Source organism: Lipotes vexillifer, unplaced genomic scaffold, assembly GCF_000442215.2.
Source record: "Lipotes vexillifer unplaced genomic scaffold, Lipotes_vexillifer_v1.1 scaffold545, whole genome shotgun sequence".
NCBI classification, from domain to species: Eukaryota; Metazoa; Chordata; class Mammalia; order Artiodactyla; family Lipotidae; genus Lipotes; species Lipotes vexillifer.
This window is the reverse complement of record NW_006779129.1, coordinates 1,274,660-1,287,476: the sequence shown is the minus strand read 5'-3', so window position 1 is coordinate 1,287,476 and position 12,817 is coordinate 1,274,660. Positions and strand designations below refer to the sequence as shown.

Genomic DNA, 12,817 nt, shown 5'->3' with positions numbered 1-12,817 from the left:
GGAGTGGCCTGGCCTGGGTTTCCACAGGGTCACGCACGACTGTCCGGGAGGGGCCCCGGGGGTGGGGGCGTGTTTGCTGGGCTCCCCGTGGGAGGGGGCGGTGAGGGGGGCAGGGAGGTGACCTGACCCGGGTCCAGCAGAGGCCATGGCGGCGTCCCCTGTTCTGTTCCGAGAGGCGGTCCCGCAGGTTTGCTGGCCGCGGGCCGCTGACAGGAGTTTGGCCTGAGCCACGGAGCACGGGCTGGGCAGCTCAGGAGTTTGGGCCACCTGCCCTGCTTACTGGCGCCGCGGTGCAGCTGGTGAGAGTGGAGCCGGGCAGGGCCGGGCCGGGGCTCTGAGGGCGGAGCCTGGGCCTTGCCTTCCCGCCCCCAGTCCTCTCAGGGTCTGCGGGCCCCCAGGCGCCAGCCCTGTCCCCACGTACTGCTGACACGTGCTGTGCGGGGGCAGCCCCCCTGCGGCCTCCTACCTGCGGTCTGGGGTGCGGACCCGGTGGGTCCTGTGCTGGGCTCCCCGCCTGAGATGGAAGAGCCCTCGCTGCCCCTCCCCCAGGACCGGCGGCCTCCCCATTGCTTGCTCCCTGCCTGCCTGGCCGCGTCCCCCCGGGGCCGTCCCTGAAGTGCGCGCCCGCCTTATTCCTCGGGGACTCTGCCTCCCTCAGGGTTTAGTTCTTGCTTCACATGTTTGCCTTGTTGCCGCTTGCCCCGTAGGACGGCCCGCTGGCTCCAGGGGCGCGTGGGCTGTGCCCCTCAGCTGCCCAGACTCAGCACCCGGCAGCGCGGGTGCTTGGACGTGGGCTCCCAAGGCCCCCGGAGAGCGGCCCGCCTGCTGTGTGTAGGGACTCGGGCAGCGGCGTGTCTGGTGGTGTCGAGAGCGGAGCCCTGGAGGGTCGGTGGTGTGACGGGGTGGGGGACCCTCACACACGCCAGCCAAACGCAGGGTCAGGGCGGTCGGCCCCGCTGCCAGGGAGCAGGAAGGGATCAGTTCCCGGCCTCCGGGGGCCCTCTGCAGCTACCTCTGTATTTATTAGAAGTAATAAGATAAAGATTTGCTTTTCCTTTCGCTTTTTCTCACCAGAAACGTGGCTCGTTGATACCTTTTCTGAGCTAAATAATCCTCTGTCATCGTGGGAAACAAAGGCAAAGATCGTGCCTCTGCAGAAGATAATTTTTAAGCAGATCTTTTAAAGTTTCAAACTGCTCAGTGGGTTATTTTTAACCGCTGCCCTCTGGCAGTTGGCTGACACTTGCACAGGGTGAGCGGTGCCGCGTAAGCACACCGCTGCGGAGGGCGCGGGCCGGGGGGGGGCCGCACTGAGGAGCCTGTCCCTCTGCCTTCAGGTGGAACGTGGTGGGCATCCAGGGGTCCCTGCTCAGCGTCTTTGTGGAGCCGATTTACTTCTCCAGCATCATCCTGGGCAGCCTGTACCACGGGGACCACCTCTCCAGGGCCATGTACCAGCGCATCTCCAACATAGAGGACCTGCCCGCCCTGTACACCCTCAACAAGCCTCTGCTCAGCGGCAAGTATCTCCGGGGCGGCCTCCTTCCCGTGTCCCACGCACCTGATTTTGCAGCCTCTGAGTCTTAGGAGGGAAGCACCAGAGGGAGGCTGCCCTGAGGCTATGGGGGAGCCCGGGCCAGAACGGAAGGCGATGGGGTCATTTGAGTGAGTCCCTCGAGATTGCTCTCTCTAGCTGATTGAAAACCTTGCCATTTATGGGGAAACTAGAGCCCAGGCTCAGCACCTGTGTGCTTTCCTTTCACCCGTACTGGTGTGTTCAAGTCCTGTGTCAGTAGCAGAGGCTCACAGATGTTGTGAAGATCCCGCAGGCAGCGGCCGCCCGAGATGAAGCTGGGCCGGGCCCCGCGGGTTACGTCAGCACAGTGATGAGCCCTGCAGGCGGCCGGCGCCGCACCCCCAGGCCTGCTCGCAGAGCAGGCGATGGGGTGTGTGTGCCCATGACGAGCAGTGGTGTCTCTCAGTGGGGACTTGCCCCTACCCAGCGTGCCCTGTGCTACCAGTTGTTTGTTGTTTCTCTTTTAGAATATCAGTGGCTAACAGTAAAGTCAACAAGAGCTTTTGAATTCAAGGGTCCTAACTGCTCAGGTCACCTTTATTTAAAAGGACGCAGTTAAGGTATTTTTATCCTTTTGGAAATATCGCTTTACCTACTTTTTTAGCTAGAACTAAAACCGTAACCCTGAACTAGAATGCCTCTTGGTGTGCGTGTGTTTTGCCGTGGTCTGTGGTCTTGCTACTAGCCCATCTCTAACTAAGCAAAGCAACGTGGAACTTTATTTGAAAGCATATCTCTTAGAGCACATGAATTACACAGGAACGGAGAAAAACAAAAGTTGTTTTGGATCAAATTTTACAGCTCTCTAACTTTAACCGTTATCTTTTAAAAAAAAAAAAACAGACTGATAAAATTTGGTGGTTGAAATTGTAGCACCCACACCCATTGAACTTCCACTGGTAGATACGACGTAAGTGTACTTTGGTGTGTGTTGGTGTGTAAATTTCTCACGAGCCAGAAAATAATTTTCCCTGCTTAGTTTGTGTTCTACGTTTGAGGAGACAGTGCTTTGTTTCATTACAGCCGTCACTTGTCTCTTAACGTTCATAGCCACCGAAAACATCGTGTTTGAAACACGCGGCATGCAGGAGGCGGTCGGCCATCGTTGCTGACTAGTGTGCCCTGTTGCGTGGTGCTTACTAGGCGGTGTTGCTCCACCACTGTGACCTAAAAAGACAGGACCATTTTGCTAAAGGAATATTCCAAGGTGTTGAAAGGATAGCTCACCTGTGAAAGTCAAATGTGTTTTACCACATCATAGGTATGTGAAGTGCATCTGTATCTGTGAAAACGTGGAAGAATAGTGTTTCAGCTGGCGCTGCACCACATGTATTTGTTAAAAACGTGAAATTATCAATAAGGAAAGAATGTGCTCTTCCTTCTTCCTCCCCGGTATCATCTCTGACCCCAAAGCCTGGGACCCACAGGTACCACGGCGGGTGTTGTCACAGACAAAAGGATTCGAACAGCAGAAGTCTGGAGGTGGGGGGGTGTCAGTGTCTTAAGGTCTTGGGAGGTCACACTCCTTTGAGATGGGCCCCACAGCAAAGCCCTCAAAACTTCCTCACAGCGGGTCCCGCAGTTAGTAAGTGCCCGGGACAGGGGAGCACCCAGCACGTGTGGGTTGTCCCATTCTGGTCCTCTGGCTGTGCACACGTGGTGCGCATCTGTGTGTTTAACAGTTCGCGTCGTGTTTGTTGTTCCTTTTTCACTTCACGGTTTATCGCAGCTCATTCCCACGTTGAAAAGAGAACGATACGTGGCAGCAGCAAGAGAACCATAGTGTCGGAAGGGAGCAAGGAAAACAGACCTGAACGCCGTGCAGAGAGAGGCTGACGTAACTAAACAAGGTTTCCTGGAAACCAGAGCAACTCTAGGTGGACTTATTTAAAGACTTAGCAGGGAGCTGTTTTTGAAGATGCTGTCGAGGTTAAAATGAGAATTTTATTTTAATTTCAGCATAAACAGCATGCGTTTACTTTCAGAAAGAATTTCCTGGTGGTGAGCCTTTGCCTCGGACGCTCACGTGATGCTCTTCCCCGGCCTCCTGAGCTCTCTCGTTTCTCCTTTTCAGATTAGTTTCAAATCCAGCACCTGCACGTTTCAGGACAGTTCTGGCTTCTCCACTAGACCCCTGAGTCTGAGCTTCTCAACTGGCCCAGTTTGCTGTCCATGTGCACTGGGAGAACTCAAGAAGAAAGACCAAGGTGCTGGACTGGCCCGGTGCCCCAGCTCCAGGGGCTGTGGTCACAGCCAGGCTGCCCGGGGTCACGGGGTGAGACTCCCCACAGTGCTGTTTTAACTGCCAGCGATGTCACAAAACAGGAGCACCCAGAGGAAGAGGCCAAGATGGGGAAGCAAGGGTGTGAGCTCACCTCCCCGTGAGCTCCACAAAGATACCTCCACACATGGAGCACTCCTCACTGAACACTAGCTGGAAACTGGCAGGAGGATGGCTGTACAACCAAGGCTGCAAGAAGGAGACACACATCATTGGGTGGGACGGGAAGCAGAGCGGCGGGTCGTGACCTGTGCCCCCGGGAGGGGACTCAGAGGAAAAGGGAGATCACAGGGCTGACACCAGCCCTGGGGAGTGAGTCGTGAGAGCCACAGACAGGGCATCCTAGTCCTGGGCTCCTGCATGTAGGAGACAAGCCTCTTGTTCCTCGGAGAGCCGCTGGGACAGTTGGAAGGGCTGGAGAAGGCTGGACTCCCCGCTGTTGAGGAACGCGGGTGCTGGCTGACCCCAGGCAGGGAGGGGAGAGGTCTGCCTTAGTGTCTGCTTCTGTTCTGCGCTCCCCAGCCTGAAGGGAGCGACCACCCTGGCCCTGCCCACCCCACACCACACCTCGGCACTGGACCTAGGGCAGCCAGGACCTGGGAAAAGACTTGATCTGAGGATGCAGAGGTGACCCAGAGGCCTGGGGTGTGGTCTGGGTGGGGTGATGTCAGCCACTGTTGGTGCTTACTCAGGTGGCCACCTGAATTCCCACGACCGCCTCGACACATGTCCCAGCCCAAGCTGAGTGAACAACCCGACCCTGCCCACTCCACTCCACAGCACAGCACTAGACACGGGAAAAGATGTGACCATGGGCTGCATCTGAGCAGAGCTGCAGACATCTACACAGGCAGCACATCAGACCTCTGTAAGCACGCGAGCCCCTTTGGCTTCAGCACTCCCCTCCCTTGGGGCAAAGTACTCAGTGCAGGAGACGGAAAAACACACACTTCAAGGGCACAGAGCCAACTCGAGCCCAACCCTCAGGGCTTCCGCTCCAGCAGCTTGGTTGCTGACCTCACCCCTGACAGGGTGGCGATGGCCACTGAGCAGAGAGGAAGTGCCCCGCACAGGCTCTCGCCCCTCCATCTCCAGCCACATCCCCTGCCAGGGGGATGTGACAGTGGCCAGCATACCCTGAGGAAAGATGTGACTGGTGTCCACATCAAATCCAGCCCTCACAGCAAAGACACTGGGCAAACAGTCTGCATAGTGATGCCCCGACATGGGATCATCCCTTGAGGACCACCATAGGTAACTGCTTCAGGTAAATGCATAGAGACAGGGAAAGTTAAATAAGATGAAAAGGCAGAGGAACTACTCTCCATTGGAAAAAAAGAGAAAACCCCAGAAAAAATAAATAATGTAACAGAAATAAGCAATTCACCAAAGAATTCAAAACATTGGTAACAAAAATCCTGAGTTAGGGAAGAGGATGGCTCTAAACATAGATCTTCTTAATAAGGAACTAGAAAATATAACAAAGACCCAATCAAAAGTAGATAATTCAATATCTGAGATTAAAAAGCATTCTAGAAGCCACGAGTAATAGACTAAATGCCACAGAAGAACACATAAGTGATCTGGAAGATAGAATAATGGAAATCACCCAATCAGAACAGTAGACAGAAAGACAAATGAAAACAAAACAAAACCAAAAAACGAGGAGCATACGAGATCTCTGGGATAACATCAGACATGCCAACACTCGCAGTTTAGGGGTTCTAGGAGGAGGAGAGAGAGAGAGAAGGGTATCGAAATTATGGCTGAAACTTCCTAAACCCAAGGAAGGAAACAGATATCCAGGTACTGGAAGTACAGAGGGTCCCAAACAAAATGAACCCAATCAGACCCACCCACACCAAGATATATAATTAAAATGGCAAAAGTTCAAGATAATGAATTCTAAAGGCAGCAAGAGGAAAACAAGGAGTCAGTTACATGGGAACCCTGATAGGTCTGTCAGCTGATTTCTCTGCAGAAACTTTGCAGGCCAGAAGGGAGTGGCATGGTATATTCAAAGTGCTGAAACCTGGGATACTCTAACCAAAAAGGTTATCATTTAGAATAGAAGAGATAAAGGATTTCTTAGACAAGCCAAAACTAAAAGAATCTGACAATACTAAATTTACCCTAAAAGAAATGTTGAAGGGTCTTCTCTAAATGGAAAAGAAGTAAGAATATGTAGGAAAGAGAAGATCCCAATAGGAAAGGCAAATATATAGTAAGGATTGAAGATCACTTAAATAATCCAGTATGTAATTAAAAGACAAATGTAAAAGCAGCTGTGACTACAGTAAACAGTAAAGGGGTAAACGTGAAGATGTAAAATATACGAAAAGTACAAAATGTGGGGGAGGAGGGTTAAAAATGTAGCTCTTTCAGAATGCATTTGAACTTAAATGACTCAGTTTAAATCAAGTAGTTATGATCATGGGTCAACATACAGGAACCCCCAGGTAACCACAAATCTAAAATCTACAGTAGGTACACAAAAACCAAAAGGAAAGGAACTCAAGCATACTACTGAAGAAAACCATCAAACCACACAAGGGAAATGAAAAGAAGAAATGAACAGAGAAAAACTACAAAAACAACTGGAAAACAAGTAATAAGATGGCAATAAGTACATACCTATCCATATTTATAGTTTAAATGTCAATGGACTGAATGCTCTGATCAAAGGACATAGGGTGGCTGATTGGATACTAAACAAGACCCTTCAATATGCTGCCAACAGGAGACTCACTTCAGGGTAAAAGGCACACACAGACAAAAGTGAGGAGATGGAAAAAGATATTCCTTGCAAACAGAAACGACAAGAAAGAGGAGGTAGCAATACTCATATCAGACAAAATAGACTAGAACAAAGGCTATAACAAAGACAAAGAAGGGCATTATATAGTGATAAAGGGAATCAATACAAGAAAAGGATATACTGTTCCTTAACATATACACACCCAATACAGGAGCACCTAAATGTATAAAGGAAATACTAACAGACATAAAGGGACAAATTGACAATAATACAATAACAGTAGGGGGCTTTAACACTCCCCTCACATCAATGGACAGATCAGACCGAAATCAGTAAGGCAGCTGTGGTCTTAAATGACACAATAGACCAGACTTGGTCTTGGACTTGATTGATATCTATAGGGCACTACATTCCAAAACCAGCAGAATACACATTCTTCTCAAGTGCAGATAGAATGTTCTCCAGGATAGATTACATACTAGGTCACAAGAAAAGCCTTAACAAATTTAAGAGGATAGAAATTATACCAAGAGTTGTTTCTGGCCACAATGTTGTTTCTGAAATCAACTGTTGAAAGAAAAACAGGAAAAGAAGAAACACGTGGAGACTAAACAACATGCTACTGAAAAAACAGTGGGTCAATGAGGAGATCAGAAAATGCTTCAGGACAGATGAAAATGGAAACACAACTTCCCAAAACGTATGGAATGCAGCAGAAGTGATTCGAGAGGGAAGTTCATGGCAATACAGGCCTTCCTCAGGTAACAAGAAAAATTTCAAGTCAACAACCTAGGCTACCATCTAAAAAAATTACAAAAAGAAGAACAAACAAAGCCCAAAGTCAACAGAAGAAAGGAAATAATAAACATCAGAGAAGAAATAAATAAAAAAGAGATTTAAAAAAATTGAAAAAATAAATGAAACCAAGAGCTGGTTATTTGTACAGATAAACAAAATTGATAAACCTTTAGCCAGGCTTATCAAGAATAAAAAAAGAGAGAGGATCCAAATAAATTAAGAAATGAAAGAGGAGAAATACCAACTGATACCACAGAAATACAAAAAAAATCATAAGAGAGTACTATGAATAGTTATATGCCAACAAATTGGGCAGTCTAGTGAGAAATGGACAGATTTCTAGAAACATACAGCCTGGCAAGACGGAGTCAAGAAGAAACAGATAATTTGAGCAGAGCAATCACTAGAAGTGAAATTGAATTTGTAATTAAAAAAAAAAAAAGGGCTTCCCTGGTGGCGCAGTGGATGAGAGTCCACCTGCCGATGAAGGGGACACGGGTTTGTGCCCCGGTCCGGGAAGATCCCACAGGCCGCGGAGCGGCTGGGCCCATGAGCCATGGCCTCTGAGCCTGCGCGTCCGGAGCCTGTGCTCCGCAACGGGAGAGGCCACAACAGTGAGAGGCCCGCGTACCACAAAAAAAAAAAAAAAAAAACCTCCCAGAAAACAAAAGTCTAAGACTGGACAGCTTCACAGGGGAATTCTACCAAACATACAAAGAACATACACCTATCCTTAAACTATTCCTAAAAATTGAAGAGGACGGAATGTTCCCAAATACATTCTACGAGGCCACCAATTACCCTGATACCAAAACCAGACAAGACACCACAAGAAAAGAAAATTATGGACCAATATCTTTGATGAATATAGATGCAAGTATCCCCAACGAAATATTAGCAAACCAAATCCAACAATACATAAAAAGGATCGTGTACCATGAGCAAGTTGGATTTATTCCAGGGTCACAAGGATGGTTTAAAGGTCACAAGTCAATCAGTGTGATACACCACACACCACATCAACAAAATGAAGGATAAAAATCACATGATCATCTCAGTAGATGCAGGAAAAAGCATTTGACAAAATTCACCATCCATCATGACAAAAATTCTCATTAAAGTAGGTGTAGAGGGAATATACCTCAACATAATAAAGGCCATTTATGACAAGCCCACAGCCAACATAATACTCAGTGGTGAAAAGCTAAAAACCTTCCTGCTAAATGCAGAAACAAGACAATGATGCCCACTCTTGCCATTTCTATTTAATATAGTATTGGAAGTCCTAGCCACAGCAATCAGACAAGAAAAAGGAATAAAAGGTATCCAGATTGGAAGGGAAAAGGTAAAACTGTCAGTATTTGCAGATGATGTGATAATTTTTATAGAGAACACTAAAGTCTCCACCCGAATCCTGTTAGAACTAATAAGTCAGCAAGGTTGCAGGATACAAGATTACTATGCCGAAATCATTTGTGTTTCTGTACACTAATAATGAAATATCAGAAAGAGAAAATTTAAAAAGATAATACCATTTAAAAATCACATCAAAAAGAATAAAGTACCTAGGGATATACTTAACCACGGAGGTGAAAGACCTGAAAACTATAAAATATTGATGAAGGAAATTGAAGGTGATACAAAGAAATGGAAAGATATCCCATGCTTTTGGATTGGAAAAATTAATATTGTTTAAATGGCCATTCTACCCAAAGAAATCTACAGATATAATGCAATCTCTATCAAAATACCCACGACATTTTTTCACAGAACTAGATCAAATAGTCCTAAAATTCTTATGGCACCACAAAAGACCCTGAATTGCCAAAGCAATCATTAGAAAAAAGAACAAAGCTGGAGGAATCATGCTCCCTGACTTCAGACTATATTACAAAGCTACAGCAATCAAAACAGTGTGGTATTGGTGCAAAAACAGATACATAGATCAGTGGAACAGAATAGAGAGCCCAGAAATTAAGCCACACACCTACAATTAATTAATCTTCAACAAAGGAGGCAAGAATAGACAATGGAGAAAAGACAGTCTCTACAGCAAGTGGTGTTGGAAAAGCTGGGCAGCTGCATGTAAATCAGTGAAGTTAGAACACACTCTCACACCATACACGAGAATGAACTCAAAATGGTTTAAGGACCTAAATGTAAGGCCTGAAACCAAAAAAACTCCTGGAAGAGAACATAGGTGGAACACTCTTTTTTTTTTTTTTTTTTAAATAAATTTATTTATTTTATTTATTCGTGGCTGTGTTGGGTCTTCGTTGCTGTGCGCGGGCTTTCTCTAGTTGCGGCAAGCGGGGGCTACTCTTCATTGAAGTGCGCGGGCTTCTCATGGTGGTGGCTTCTTTTGCTGTGGAGCACGGGCTCTAGGTGCGCAGGCTTCAGTAGTTGCAGCACACGGGCTCAGTAGTTGTGGCTCGCGGGCTCTAGAGCACAGGCTCGGTAGTTGTGGCGCATGGGCTTAGTTGCTCTGTGGCATGTGGGATCTTCCTGGACCAGGGCTCGAACCTGTGTCCCCTGCATTGTGAGGCAGATTCTTAACCACCACGCCACCAGGGAAGCCCGGTGGAACACTCTTAGATATAAATTACATGGTATTTTCTTGGATCAGCCTCCTAAGGCAAAAGAAATAAATGCAAAAATACATAATGGTACCTAATTAAACTTAAAAGCTTTTGCATAGCAAAGGAAACCATCAACAAAGTGAAAAGACAACCTACGGACTGGGAGAAAGTATTTGCAAATGATATGACTGACAAGGGGCTAATAGCCAAAATATATAAACAGCTCATACAAATCAATATCAAAAAAACAAACAACCCAATCAAAATATGGCCAGAAGACCTGAATAGACATTTTTCCAAAGAAGACATACAGATGGCTAACAGGAAAAAATGCTCAGTATCACTAGTTTTTAGAGAAATGCAAATCAAAACCATAATGAGGTATTACCTCACACCTGTCAGAATGGCTGTTATCAAAGTCTACACATACCGAATGTTGGCAAGGATGCGGAGAAAAGGGAACCCTCCTACACTGCTGGTGGGAATGTAAATTGGTGCAGCCACTATGGAGAACAGTATGGAGGTTCCTCAAAAAACTAAAAAAAATTGAACTACCATACGATTCAGCAATTCCACTCCTGGGTATATATTAAAAAAACCCAAAACACCAGTTCAAAAAGATATATACACCCTAGTGTTCACAGCGGCACTATTTACAGTAGCCAAGACATGGAAGCAACCTAAATGTCCATTGACAGATGAATGAATAAACAAGATGTGCTGTATATACACGTATATGTCTATACACACACACACACACACACACACACACACACAATGTAATCTTAGCCATAAAAAAGAATGAAATAATGCCATTTGCAGCAACGTGGATGGACCTAGAGATTATCACACTAAGTGAAGTAAGTCAAAGACAAATATTATATGATATCACTTATATGTGAACTCTAAAAAATAATACAAATGAATCTGTACACAAACAGAAATAGACTCACAGACATAGCTAAAAAGCTTATGGTTACCAAAGGGGAAAGGGATGGGGAGATAAATTAGGAGTATGGGATTAACAGATGCATACTGCTATGTATTAAATAGATGAACAAGAAGGATTTACTGTATAGCACAGGGAATTATACCCAGTATCTTGTAGTAACCTATAATGGAGTATAATCTGCAAAAATACTAAATCACTGTGCTGTACACCTGAAACTAACATAATATTGTAAATAAACTATGCTTCAATTAAATAAATAAAAGCAATCTATAAAAAAAATTTTAGAGTTAAAAATAAGAGCTAACATCTTTCTTAAATAAACCAAATACATGTTTTTAAAAACACGGTAACGAGGCAGCGTCGGGGAGCGAATCCTGACGGATCTGGTCTGAGTTCCGAGGGTCTCTGGGGAGATGGTATGGGAGTAGAGTTGCCGGTTGTGGTGCTGTCAGACCAGGACAGAAAGCTGCACCGCCTGTCAGGGGAAAGCACGTGACTGTTTATGATAATTGGTGAAAAGAGCTGCTTTTGTGTCAAGACAATGAAACTTAAATGAGGGAGAGAATATAAATATGAATAAGAATGAATGTGTATGTGTTTTCCAGGCAGGAATAGGTGTGGATGTTTTTCTCCTTGCCCCGGTGTCTAGAATAGGGGTCTCCATGCTATGTACGCATCCTTCTAGGACAGAATGACCCCCCGAGGAAGCAGGAGGGACCAGGTTTGGACCCAGGGTGTGAATTCTTCATTCTTCGTTTTGTCTCATATACTTTCTGGCCATTATACCTTCTCACTGTTATTTTCTTCCCCTTACTTTTGCAGAGTGGATTAAATTGTCTTTTTCTCTTTCTTTGTGCTTGTGGTTTGGAAGTTTTAAATCTTGTTTTGTTTTCCCCAGTGATAACCCTTAAATTTTTATTTTTTTTTAATTTTATTTTTTTTATTTCTGGCTGTGTTGGGTCTTTGTTGCTGCGCGCGGGCTTTCTCTAGTTGCGGCGAGCGGGGGGGCTGCTCTTCGCTGCGGTGCTTCTCATTGCGGTGGCTTCTCTTGTTGCAGAGCACGGGCTCTAGGTGCGCGGGCTCAGTAGCTGTGGCTCACGGGCTTAGCTGCTCCGCGGCATGTGGGATCTTCCCGGACCAGGGCTCGAACCCGTGTCCCCTGCATTGGCAGGCGATTCTTAACCACTGCGCCGCCAGGGAAGCCCACCCTTAAATTTTTAAAAGTGGTTTAAACATATTTGATTAAAATTGAGCATGAAAAATTAATCAGTATTTGTAGAGGTCACAGCTGGAGAAGAACTACAACCTCAGGGTTGTTTTCAGTCCACGTTCTTCTCACCCTCATCCTTCTAGATTCTGGTGTCATCTTGAATTTTAGAAACTTTCAAAAAAGCCCTTCTTAATAAGCCTTCCAGACCTACCATCAACAGTTGTTTGGACAGAAAGAGAAGCGCCACCCGTCCTCCTCTAATCACTGTTTCCTGTACCCGTGGGCTCCCCTCTCTTTAATTCCACACTCAGGTTTATTTTTCATTTTGCTGAAATGCGTCCTTAATTTAGTGGACAGAGTAGAGTTGTTTGTTGATTGCTTCCTGTTTGATTTTTGGGAAAATGCCTGCGCGGGCGGTGCTCTGCGTCGGGACGCGCCTTCACCCGCTTGTCTGAGGACCGCAGACATCGCGAGCCTGGCCCTGCCCTGAGAACCCCAGCCATCCTCCTGTCTCCTGTGTCACTAAGCCACCTCGATTTTCTTCCCTTCCCGGGACCTCCTTTTGTTTTACCCTTGGAGCATTAAATTTATCGCTTTCCCCTAAAATTCACAGGTTTCAACAGATAAAGCCCAGGTGTGTGGCCGGTTTTCCTTTTTCCTGCT

General features: G+C 46.4%; 1 protein-coding gene across 2 annotated transcripts in view; it reads left to right on the top strand.

Annotated features, from left to right (window-relative positions):
* The window catches only part of ADARB1 (adenosine deaminase RNA specific B1), a 37,765-nt gene that overhangs the window by 18,394 nt on the left and 6,554 nt on the right, over window positions 1–12,817 (top strand). For both annotated transcript variants that reach the window (XM_007452486.1, XM_007452487.1), the window contains one exon: window positions 1,338–1,519. In XM_007452486.1, the coding sequence (XP_007452548.1) occupies window positions 1,338–1,519 (182 nt within the window). The remainder of the gene's footprint in view (window positions 1–1,337; window positions 1,520–12,817) is intronic.